This window comes from Diplodia corticola (genome assembly GCF_001883845.1).
Source record: "Diplodia corticola strain CBS 112549 chromosome Unknown scaffold85, whole genome shotgun sequence".
Taxonomy (NCBI): domain Eukaryota; kingdom Fungi; phylum Ascomycota; class Dothideomycetes; order Botryosphaeriales; family Botryosphaeriaceae; genus Diplodia; species Diplodia corticola.
Window position 1 is genome coordinate 22,945 of NW_017971564.1, and position 11,387 is coordinate 34,331.

Sequence of the window (11,387 nt, forward strand, 5' to 3'; positions counted from 1 at the left end):
CAACAAAGGGGTCGAGATGAACGAACTGTACATCCATCCAACCATCCAAGAGGGTTTGGGCTTCTTTGTGGCAAAACAGAAACGTTGCATCTCAACGCCGGCATTTCGGACTCGTACATACACACGGACAACGAAGGAGGGTGTTGGAGGGATATCCGGTCTGGGTGGTGGTAGGTGAAAAGAGAGGTTCGTTATTTTCCGGGTTTGTCATGGCAATACATCTCAAGCACTGTCGTCGTCCTCTGCGGGCGTTCCGCTCCCGCTGCTGAAGTAGCTCTGGTCGATTTTGAGGATCCACTCGATCTTCTCGCGTTCACTTTTGGCTGCGAAGAGGAACGTGTTTTGCGGCGCGAACACGGCGAAGACGTTCATGTTGTGCCGCTGCAACAACCCAGCCAACTGTGGTTGATGGTCTATGCGCGAGTTGGAGAGGTTGATGGCATTCAGTTCATCGCCCTCCGGCACTGTGAAGATGTGCAGATATGGGCGCCGCAGCTCCACGAACCGTCGCACCCACCGTGTGTTGGTATCATCCGGCGTCATGAGATAGCCGCTCTTCAGCATTGTCGGGTTCTTCGGCACATAGCGCACTTCTGAGATTAGTGTGGGCTTCGTCTCACCATTGGGCGGCGTGGCAAACGCTGCACCCCGCTCCGGCGGCTCGAGATTTTCCTTCGTGAGAATAATCTCACCGATGTCCTTCCTCGTCTGCCAAAGCGCAAGGACCTTGTTCAGAAGCTCTATCTGCCGCTCGTCCAGCTGGCCTTCGTTCTCAAGGTAAGCATCGCTGTTGGCCGTGAGCGCCCTCTGGCTGAGAATGCTCCGAGCTGTCTCAATCTCCGCCACTCTCCTGCGCCGCTTCCGCGTAGCAAGGAAGTCCTTCACGAGGGACACGCCGCGCGGAGTCCAGCCCGTAAGCAGTTCCTCACCCTTGACGTAGTCGTGCTGCGTGCTCATCCTCCACAGGTCCACCGCCCTCTTTGCCGAAACTGGCCTGATGGCGACAGAGAACATGCCGGTTGTGGAATGTATAACGCGTTGACCCTTGAACATGGAGCTGAACATCGAAGTCGGACGGATGTAGGCACGAGAGCGGATTTGCACCGAGACGTCCAAGGAGAAAGTCATGGGCTTCGCCAGCTTGGCGCACGCGACATCCCAGATGAGAGACACTTGGACTCTGTAGCGATCGGCCGTGGTGCGGTCAAGCATAAGAGACCCGTGCATGCTGGAATCCCAAAGCGCGATAAACGTCACGTTGCTTGTACCATCGGCGTTGTCCTTGACAGTCGGTCTGGCCAGGAGCTTCATCGGCACTTGAGGCTGCGGAGAATCCGTTCCGGCGGTGCGCCCGCTTGCGTCGAGCAGTTTGACGTGGCCCACACGGATCGACGAAATGTCTTGCCACTGGAGCATTTGCCCAGAGCTGTGCGTAAGATCGACGACGAATCGGCGCTGAATGCCCTGGTGTAGCTGAAAAGCACCCTGATCGAGCGGTCCGGTCTGGATGACATCGACGGGTTTGTAGTTGCCATCCTCCGCCATTTCTTGCAACTGCACCCTCGCAAAGATGTCATGACGCTCTTCAGCATAGAACTCAGACTCGGGCAGCCGCGAGTTCAAGCGCTTCACCTTTGGTCTGGGTGCCGAGTCGCGCATGTCGTCCCAGCTCAGGAGTTTGTCTAGATGCGTCGAAGTGACCTTGGCGAAAATGGAAATCCGAAGAGACGAACTGCGGGGACTGTTGAGCGGCAAGCCCATGCTGTGCACACTCTCAAACTTGATCGGCCCTTCGTTGAAGCCCTTGATCATCTGAGTAGTGGTCGCGCCTCCTTCGTCGGAAATGCCGGGGAAGAACAGCTGCGCATGAACGTCAGTCCCTTCACGTTCAGGGAAACCAATCATTCGATGCATGACCACGTTGAACTTCAAAGTCGACGAGGAAGCTTCAGCGAAGGAAGGCTCTAAAGAGAGCCGCAAGATGCCGACCACGCCCTCCGTGTAGGTTGATGTAACGTCGATCGAGAAATCCTGGACGCGAGATTCGAAAACCGCGGCCAGGGGCACGTCTGCGTCTCCGATTCGCGAGTACTCCGGTGAGCAGGGTTCAGTGAACGGGTTTTCAAGGCGGAAGTGCTGCATATACTCCGGCTTGTTCAAATACTGGTGCATCTGGCGCATTGCCCTGACGCGTCTTCGGAGCTTCTGCAAGGACCAAAGGTGGATGACATGGTCCTTGAAGTCGACGACCCTGACGCCGATGCACGGTTTCGGTGTCGCGTCGAGATCCTCGTCGTCCTCGCCGGGGACGCCATTGAGCACTAGGTCGTAGGAAGATGCAAACGTATGGCCCACGTCGACAACACAGAACTGGAAGACGACATTCTTGTCCATTTGCTGGCTCATGACTTGGGCTTCCTTCAGCAATGCGGCATTTTGAAGTAGCGTTTCCGCCATGGCCACGTATCTGCGCTGTCGCCAATGCGCGAACACGTTTTTCGCTCGTTCTGCCTCCTCCTTGGAGAGGAAGATGAACGCACTCTTTCCTTCCGACGTTGGTGTAGAGTACTCCTGAAGTTGTCTTTCGAAGCTTTCCTTCTGTCGCTGTAGTTCGTGTTGCATCTCCTCCTTGACCGCGCGGAGCTGCTCTTCCATCTTGACCTTGTGAACACGAATGTCCTCAACTTCGACAGAACTCCCTTCGGCATCCTTGAGCTGGTCTTCGTACTCGCCCCTACGCTTATCGAGCTGAGTTTGCATCTCTTCACGAGCAGCCCTGAGTCGCTCGTCCTCTTCTCCAAGCTGCGGGGTTCCAGGAATTGTTAATGCAGTATCCAAGGAGAAGTTGTCCACCGTGCTGGTTGAAGCGTACTTCTCCCTGATAGGAAAAGACCCGTCGGACTCTGCGTCTTCCTCTCTTTCGGAGAATTTGCTGTCTGGTTTCGCTTTCCTCACCGCACGCACGCGTTGAAGATCGTCAAACAAGACATCAAGCTCATCGTCGGTCAGGTTGGAGATCTTCTGGTCAGGTCCGAGGATTGCTGTCACTGCCTCGCGCCGGGCGAAAGACCAATCGGTATCTCGGCTGTTCTTGTAAGGAAGTGGCGAGCCTCCTCGCGGGCTTGGATCTTCGGACTGGCCTTGACTGGCGGTGCTCCAAGTTCGAGAATGCGCAGGCCGCGAAGGAGTTCCAGCGGGCGAGGGCACTTGGCTCGCTGTCATCGAGTGACGGAGAAGACTGCCCTGCACTTCTCTCTCAGCACGGGCTTCCTCGGGATGGTTGAATCGGAATATGTGGAAGTCGCCCAGAATGATACGGTAACCACTCCGAAGCCGTTTTGGCTCTTCGATGCGCAAGCCGTTGACCATGACTCCTGCGTTAGGTTTGGGGACCACCGTCACCACGTTGTCTACATTTTCGAACGTACAGTGCTCAGGAAGGATCTTCGATCCGTTGAGGCGGACTTCGGCGTTGTTCTGGGTGTCAACGTTGCCAACCAAGGTCGTTCCGGGTTTGAGGTTGTAGACAAGGCATTCGGCTAGCAGCGGATCGTCGCTCAGGTTGACCAGATGGGGCATTTTCTTAGGGGTGTGGAGGCCTACGAAGCCTTTCTCAATACTGATACCCAACTCTTCAAGCTTGGCCTCTCTCTCCTTGTGGATTTCCTCGGTCTTTGTCATCTTTTCCTCCCACGTCTGATTGAGATCTTTGAACAGTTTTTCTGATTGACTCAGCTGTTCAGCAATCTCTGCCTTCGAGACCTTCTTGATAGACCCGTCCGCGGAAGTGATGGAGACGATTTGTTTCTCCAGCGGGGTGTCCGGTGCATACTGCTCTTCTGGAGGGACGCTTGCTCCGCCTCCTCCACCGCCTCCTCCGCCACCAAGCTTTGAGCGGAGTTGGGCTAATTCCTCCTTGAGCTCGCGGATCATGCGAGCGTTCGGGTCCTCGTTGACAACAGCGTGGTTCTTAATGCGCTTGGCAGAATCGGCATACCGTAGCGTCGATAGAGTCTCGTCGAAGTTGATGTCTGCAGGGGAAATTGCAGCAATCATGGCCGTCATACTGTTCCCACCAAGTGAGTCCTTCAGAAGCCAGGTGAGAATCGAGTCTCGATAGGGAACCATCGAAGCAGCCTTCTTCTTGGCCTTTCCGGAGGACAGGTCTGCCAAAGCCGCAATGACACGTCCCAGGGTCGACAAGGATCTGTTGATCTCAGCACCTTCCTTCAGACGCGCGCCGGTTGCACCCGTAGACTGGGCACGTTCGGAACCAGCCAAATCCACCAGACTGATCTTCGCAACCTTTTCCGTATCCATGTTTGTCTCGTTGTCGTGACGTTTCTGGGTCAGGGTCAAAGTAAAGACGGCGTGCGATCGAGAAGAGGTCTCGTTCATGTTGGTGGCGGCAACCGTCCTGGCCTTGTTACCCTCGTCCATCAAGTTTTCGATCTCCACAAACGAGCGAACGACGAGCTTGGCCAGATCCTCGACATAGGGGCCGGTAGACGGATGTTCGCGGACTTTCAGATTGCCCTTGTTGGCCGGGTTCAGCAGATCGCGAACGCGCTCGTTGTAAATCTCGAGGTACGAAACTTCGACGGTGCAGTTGAGCGACGAGTCCTTTTGTATTTCCTCAATGCGCTCGAACATGCCCTTGCAAATGCGCGGAATAACACCATACTCTTCGCCGTAGCCCATCATGGAGTACGACTTTCCCGAACCGGTCTGGCCGTAGGCGAAAATGCAGTTGTTGAATCCCTGGAATGCATTGTCAAGCAGCGGTCTGCCGAGGTCGTCGAACAGGTTGTCCTGGCCGGCATAGTTGGGCGCAGACTTGTCGAAGGACCAGTAACTCTTGTCGAATCCGAAAGTCTTGGGGCCCTCGACGGCGCCCTTGTTGCCTCCCTTGGATTTGGCGTCATGTCCTTTCGGGGGCGACAGGACGGTCTGGGCGCCAGACATCTGCACGATACATTGTGCATTGCGGTCCTTCTCTGCGCAAGCGTCAGCATGCTCTCCGGGCGGGTCGAGGGTGCGGTCGCACCTCTGCTGTTGAAGGGCCGGCAGCGCACAACAACCTTAATGTTCCCTCCGCCGGACGCCATGGTGAATTAAGGGTCGCCGTCTGCGCGGCGGGGCGGCGCGTGGGTGCGGGTGCGTGTGTGTGTTCAGTCGGGGTGGCGGTGCGAGACTATGGGGGCTTCATCGAGGGCGGCGGGGGGGAGACGCGGTGCGCGTGAACGGGGGGGCGTGAGTCGGTGGATGTTGACAGGCGGGAGTTATTAACAGGCCCTTGCGGATGGTTGGCAAGCCCGCTGCAGGGCTTCCCCGAAGCTCGATCCCAGGGCCCGGCCGCCGACGCTTAGCCCAAAACACGGCCCAAAATAATTTCCACCCCTCTGCTTGCGCATCCCCCAGACAGCACCGACTCCCGCTGCTCATTTCACAGAGCCTCGGGCTTCGCGCACAGCTGCCGCTCGATCGCCCCTGCCCCGCGCCCATGTCTGACGACACCATGTTTCGCCCTCCCGTCAATCGGGCCATGCGCACCCTCGACCGCAGCCTCTTCCAGAAGACCTTCCCGCTCGCCGCTGCCCGCATCGCGAACAACAAGGACATTTCGCTCGTGCGCGGGGCTCTAGAGAAGTCCAAGGATGTGCTGTCCGCGTCCCGCCTGCAGAGCGTCCAGCACGACCCGCTGCCCGAGCTGGCCTCCCAGGGCCGCAAGTGCGTGCTGCTGAGGCCGGACGTCAAGCACGATGGTAGACCCCAGTGCGCCCACACTGGTACCGAGCGCGTGCTGATGGGAGCAGGCAGACCCCTCCACCTGGTCTCCCACGATAGTTGAGATCCAGAGCAAGGGAACCGCCAGCATAGTGCCCTACGACTTGCACCTGGACTACGACCACTGGACATATGGTGGGTGACCTGGTCCCCGGTGACAGTCTGTTGTGCTGATCCGCCGCCAGACGAAATCATGTCTGCGATCGTCCCGGAGGCCGACCAGGAAGACGCGTATCCCAAGCGCTTTTCTCAGGTCGGACACATCCTCCACCTGAACCTGCGTGAATCCCACCAGCCCTACAAGGACATCATCGCCCAGGTTCTCAAGGACAAATCACACAACGTGGAGACTGTTATCAGCAAGGTAGACAACGTGGGCGACGAGAGCGAGTTCCGCACCTTCTCCTACGAAGTGCTCATCGGGCATGGCGACCTCAACGTCGAGCTCCACGAGGAGAACTGCACCTTTCGATTCGACTATGGCAAGGTTTACTGGAACAGCAGGCTGCAGGGGGAGCACCGGCGCATGGTCCGAGCGTTCAAGGAAGGAGAAGCCGTTTGCGACGTCATGGCTGGTGTCGGGCCCTTTGCAGTTCCTGCAGGTAAGAAGCGCATCTTCACTTGGGCCAACGATTTGAACCCGGAGAGCTATGCATGCATGGTGGAAGCAGTCGGAAGGAACAAGGTAAGATCGACCGGCCCCCAGTGCCCCTGAACACCCCTCGCAACTAATTCCGCGATAGGTTGGTCAATTCGTCCGCGCCTTCAACGCCGACGGCCACGCGTTCATCCGCGATGCCACTGCCGATCTCTTCAGATCGTCGCGGCGCGTCACAGTGAAGGCGGCGCCCGGTGGCTCGCGTCGTAAGGCTGGCGGAGAAAAGGTACCGGCTACCGTGGATCCCAAATCGCTTGAACGGGTCCTCGTTCAGCCCCGCATCTTTTCTCACTACGTCATGAACCTTCCTGCCAACGCCATCGACTTCCTGCCCTCCTTCATTGGGCTTTACGCGCGCTCCCCAGTCAGCGAGGCTCTGGGAACAGATGACCCCTCCACTCTGTTTGCTCCGCATACTGGTGTCCAACTGCCCATGGTGCACGTCTACTGCTTTGGCACCAAGAGCGACGACAACGTGGAGCAGGAGATTGACATCTGCAAGCGGATATCCGAGAAACTGGAGTTCGAAATCACCCGCGAAACTCTAGACGGGGAGATTTTCGATGTGCGAGACGTAGCACCGAACAAGAGGATGTTCTGTGCGAGTTTCCGCCTTCCAGCAGAAGTAGCCTTCCGCAAGCCTGATGGAGCAGATGACCGATTCGTTGATTGAAGGCATTTGAGGGCAGTGGAGCGGCTGTTGCGCTAGGCGTTTAGGATTGAGAAAAAGCATCTGCAAGCGGCACAGATAGAACGATAGGCATACGAGTGGTTGGTTTGTCTTGGCTTGGTCTAATGTTTTGCTCCATCGGGACGTGTACACAGTATCAGTGTTGGCAGCGCTGATGGTCTTCCTGGAGCAACGATCTGCACGTGATCGTCCAAACTGCCGGTCCCGCTCCGCTCCGGCGCCCGGGCGTATTTTCAAGGTTGTCATTGCCCCTCGTTGCTGGTGACGCCGATTCTGCCCCGCTACACCTGGTACCCCACCACTCGCCGCGTCCACTCTGCAATACACCCGCACAACATCACAAACACCAATCCTCCTCCCCCTTCCTGCTGCACATTGTCCAGAGCAGAATCTATTCATGGCCGACTCCGAAGCAGCACCGCCTCCCGAGGCAAAGCAGGTCGTCTACTGCGGCGGTTCGTCTGCCCCAATTCACGCCATCCCCGCCTCGCTGCCCGAACGCACAGAAAGGCTGACAACAACGCATGCGCAGTCTGCACCCTTCCCCCAGAAGTAGGTAGGAGACACAAAGGGGACGATTCCATGCCAGCGCGGACAATCGGTCGACTGACACGCGACGGCGCGTAGTACTGTGAATTCGGCGGCACAACCAAGAAGTGCGAAGAATGGCTCCAGGAACACCACCCGGACATGCATGGGCGCCTCTACTCTGCAGGTATGCTCCGCCCACCCGAACTCCCCCGCCCGTCGTTACAATGCTCGGACATACTCCGGAGATGGTACTTCACACGCAGGACGCAATGGACGCTGACTCAACATCTCCCAACCTCGCGGAAACAGACGCGCTCGAAGCCAACATGTCCTCGCTCTCGGTCGAGGCCCAGCAACGTGCCGAGAAGGACGCGAAGAAGAAGGCGGCAAAGGCCGAGTCGGCGGCGGCCAAGGAGGCGGAGCTGAAGGCGCACTCGAAGGTGACGATCAAGCGCATCGAGCGCAACAAGCGCAAGTACGTCACCGCCATCGTCGGCCTCGAGGCGTTCGGCCTCGAGCTCAAGAAGGTCGCCAAGGACCTCGGCAAGAAGTTCGCCACCGGCGCCTCCGTCACCAAGTTGCCCGCCGGCGGCGAGGAAATCACCCTGCAGGGCGACCTGAGCGACGACGTCGCGGAATTCCTCGTCGAGAAGTACGAAGAGGTGCCTGAGGACAATGTCGAGTGCATCGAGGTTAAGAAGAAGAAGGCGGCGGACGGCGCACCGGTCTGAGCGATCTGCGCGAAGTGGAAACACGTGCCATAGCCGTGGGGATTGGTTGAGTTGTGTGGCGTTGACGGCGTGATGATGTGGTAGCCGGGGTTGTAAAAAAGAAAAAAAACTCGCTCCGATGGGGTAGTCGAGGCGCGTCGTTCTATATCACGTTTGGCGGCGCAGTCGGGTTGTTGGAGCCAGAGATCAGCTGAAGTAAAGCATTTGGAGATGGGCAACTGGCTGATGAGAAGCTAAGCCCTATGAATGAACGAAACTTCGAATCCCTGCACAGATAACTCAAAACTCACTCCCGGACTATGAGATCTACGGCTATAACATCTCGACGAGTGCTTCGACTACTTGTACAAACATCAACACATCTTACCGCACATTTTTGCAGTTTCAAACATTTGTTCACTACATGCACATCAGTTGGTTCTTTTCTCTCTCGTGGATTTGGTAATGCAGTTAGATGTATAATCGTCTTGAGTATTGGCGAAGAAAAGGAGGCTAACAAAGACTAGGCGTTGAAAAGATGCTTCTGACTAAGAGAATATCATGCCAACCTGCCGGCGCAATGGTGGGTATATGTATGTACAAAGCGCCGTAAGGCACCAGGAAAGTAAACTTGACGCTTTTGCAGCTTTTGGTTTGCAGATGCCCATCTACTCCTTCTGTGGACTCAGTGCATGCAAGGACAAAACGGGAAAAGGTAGGTGTGACTAGCGGTGAGGAAGGTATCCAGGAGAGCAGAGAAATGACAGCACCGGGCGCCCTGCTATTCAACCAAAGACATCCGCGCAAAATGCGTATGAAAAAGAAATCCCATGCCATATAACAAGGGAGAAGAAGAACAGGAAAAAAGGTAATAGCCACGTTCGTCCGCACAGGCACGGGCTTATTACTTGGTCGTTACTCGTTACAATCCTTCAGGCCTCCTAAACGCTACACCTCCTCGAGCAGATCCCGAATTTTTGCGTAAAAACTTCCCGGATACTGTCTTATCTCCTCCTCCGTCGGCATTGGCTTGCTCTGATCCCTGAAGCGGTCGGCAACTCTTTGGATTATCTGGCCAAGAAGCGCCTCGGGGATTCTGAGGTCATCGCCAGCGTCAGGGCACAGGAACTCGTCCCTTTCGCTGAGCATCTCAGGAATGGTGGGACGACGGGACGGGTCGCGCTGGAGACAGCGCTTCAGTGTCTTCTTCAGGCCCGTGGGGATGCGCACATTTCCGAGTCCATGGGAGGGGAAGTCGATATCGACGTTGGGGTTGACAATGGCCATGACACGATGGATTTGGTTGGAGATGTGGGCGAAGGGCGGCCTGCCGTATACCATCTGGTACAAAATGCATCCCAGACTCCAAACATCACTGGGCTTGCCCAGCTTCATGCAGCGACCAAGTGACGAGTCACCACCGGGCCCGTGGCGGGCTGATGCGTTTGCATCCTGCAGGGATTCTGGAGACATGTAGTTCGGGGTGCCAACGTGGGAATCTCGGTGAACGTTTACGGTGTGGTCGACCTCGATAGCATTGGCAATGCCAAAATCGATGAGCTTGAGGCGCCCTTGGATCAAGAGGAAGTTTGCAGGCTTCAGGTCCGAATGAACGATGTCGTAGTCGTGGACGGATGCAACACATTCAAGCATCTCCTTCCAGTAGTAGCGCGTGAAAGAAAGGTCCAGCCGGGCGTCTTCAGGGTCGATTTTCATCCGCAGAATGCGAGCAAGGTCGGACTCGCCGATGTCCATCAGCTGATACGCCAGTCAGTCGCTGCAATTCAGGCCTTTTTGCCCTGTTCTTGGGGAACCATTTTGGAAAGGGTAGGGACACTACTCACCACACTGAGAATCTGCTTTTCCTCGTCCACCTCCCAGTCGAATAACCGAACAACCCTCTCCACACCTTCCAGTTTCCGCAGGAGCTCGATTTCGCCCTTATAGCCCCGCACTGCGCTCTCGTCCGCATCCTCGAGCTTCACTCTTTTCAAGGCGAAAAGTTTGCCATTTTCCGCCATGACTCGGTAGACATCGGAGCTGCCGCCCTTTCCAATCCTGCCGACCTCCTGATATTGCTTGCCGTTGACCATGAACGCCCTTCGGCGCTTCTTCTGCTTCACGGTCGATGCACCGGCGGCAGAGGTGGCGGTCTCCAATACCGACATTCTCGGGGGAGGGGGCGGAGCAGGACGGTGAGGAGTATTCACGCTCACCGATGCCAGGGGAACCGGCTTGTGTTCGCCTTTTGATGACGGTCTTACCGCAGGCTCCACCTTCATCACGGCGTCCTTCATGAAAGAGTCCTTCATTACCGAGTCAACCTTTGTACTATTGTTGACCCCCATGGCCGAATCGGCTTTCATGGACGAGGCAGCAAGGTTTTCTTGGTCGCGAGACGGGCTAGTTATGCGGACGATCCTTGGACTTCCGGCACTGGGTGCCTGTGGGCTTCCGCTGGCCTGAGGGCTCATAGCATGTGACGCATCCAAAATAGACTGCGGTTGGTGTTGCTCGTCCTCGCTCTGGGGCGTACGTCTGAGCCTACGCATAGGTGCTCCCCTCAGGGGAACCCTCTTGATGCGCAGCGACGGCGCAGGGGTGATGGTGTCCTGCATTGGAGTGTCTTCGGTGTGGCCGAGGGAGTTCCGGGCGATGCGCAGCTTAGGGGCGCCATATTGTCTGATGGGAGAGCTGGGTGCGTCCTGGCCGAGGAGGGCGCGGGTGTAGGGGTTCAGCTTCATGGGCTGCTCGACCTCATCTTCGGAGCTGTCGCCAATGTCGATGCGCTGCATCATGGGAGCATTGGCGCTAAATCCATGGGAGTGGCCTAGGATAGAGATGGGCGACTCGCGCCTGTGTTGCAGCGAGGTTTGCATCGAAGGCTGGCGGGACATGCGGCCGCCGTTGCTGTAGGAGGACAGAGGAGTAGGCGAAGCTGCGGCCATGGCGTCCGGCGAGAGGCGACCGCGGAGGGTATGCGATGCTGGAGAAAGTCCGGGGCGATTGT

At 56.9% G+C, this 11,387-nt stretch overlaps 4 protein-coding genes across 4 annotated transcripts; 2 read left to right on the forward strand and 2 right to left on the reverse strand.

Annotated features, from left to right (window-relative positions):
• Positions 1 to 222: 222 nt before the first annotated feature.
• Positions 223 to 5,108, reverse strand: BKCO1_850008 (kinesin family protein; the record flags this gene model as incomplete). The annotated part of the gene is made up of 2 exons (XM_020279606.1): positions 223 to 4,997; positions 5,048 to 5,108. The coding sequence occupies 2 exons, from the start codon at positions 5,106 to 5,108 to the stop codon at positions 223 to 225; spliced, it is 4,836 nt and encodes a 1,611-aa protein (XP_020125563.1).
• A 395-nt stretch (positions 5,109 to 5,503) lies between these two features.
• BKCO1_850009 (trna methyltransferase trm5) lies at positions 5,504 to 7,118 on the forward strand (the record flags this gene model as incomplete). The annotated part of the gene is made up of 4 exons (XM_020279607.1): positions 5,504 to 5,765; positions 5,821 to 5,922; positions 5,973 to 6,472; positions 6,531 to 7,118. 4 exons carry the CDS (start codon positions 5,504 to 5,506, stop codon positions 7,116 to 7,118), a joined length of 1,452 nt encoding a protein of 483 aa, XP_020125562.1.
• Positions 7,119 to 7,533: 415 nt separating this feature from the next.
• BKCO1_8500010 (translation machinery-associated protein 22) lies at positions 7,534 to 8,398 on the forward strand (the record flags this gene model as incomplete). Its single annotated transcript, XM_020279576.1, has 4 exons — positions 7,534 to 7,591; positions 7,669 to 7,688; positions 7,764 to 7,851; positions 7,977 to 8,398. The coding sequence occupies 4 exons, from the start codon at positions 7,534 to 7,536 to the stop codon at positions 8,396 to 8,398; spliced, it is 588 nt and encodes a 195-aa protein (XP_020125537.1).
• A 927-nt stretch (positions 8,399 to 9,325) lies between these two features.
• On the reverse strand, positions 9,326 to 11,325 carry BKCO1_8500011 (checkpoint protein kinase; the record flags this gene model as incomplete). The annotated part of the gene is made up of 2 exons (XM_020279577.1): positions 9,326 to 10,135; positions 10,222 to 11,325. The coding sequence occupies 2 exons, from the start codon at positions 11,323 to 11,325 to the stop codon at positions 9,326 to 9,328; spliced, it is 1,914 nt and encodes a 637-aa protein (XP_020125536.1).
• Positions 11,326 to 11,387: the final 62 nt, after the last annotated feature.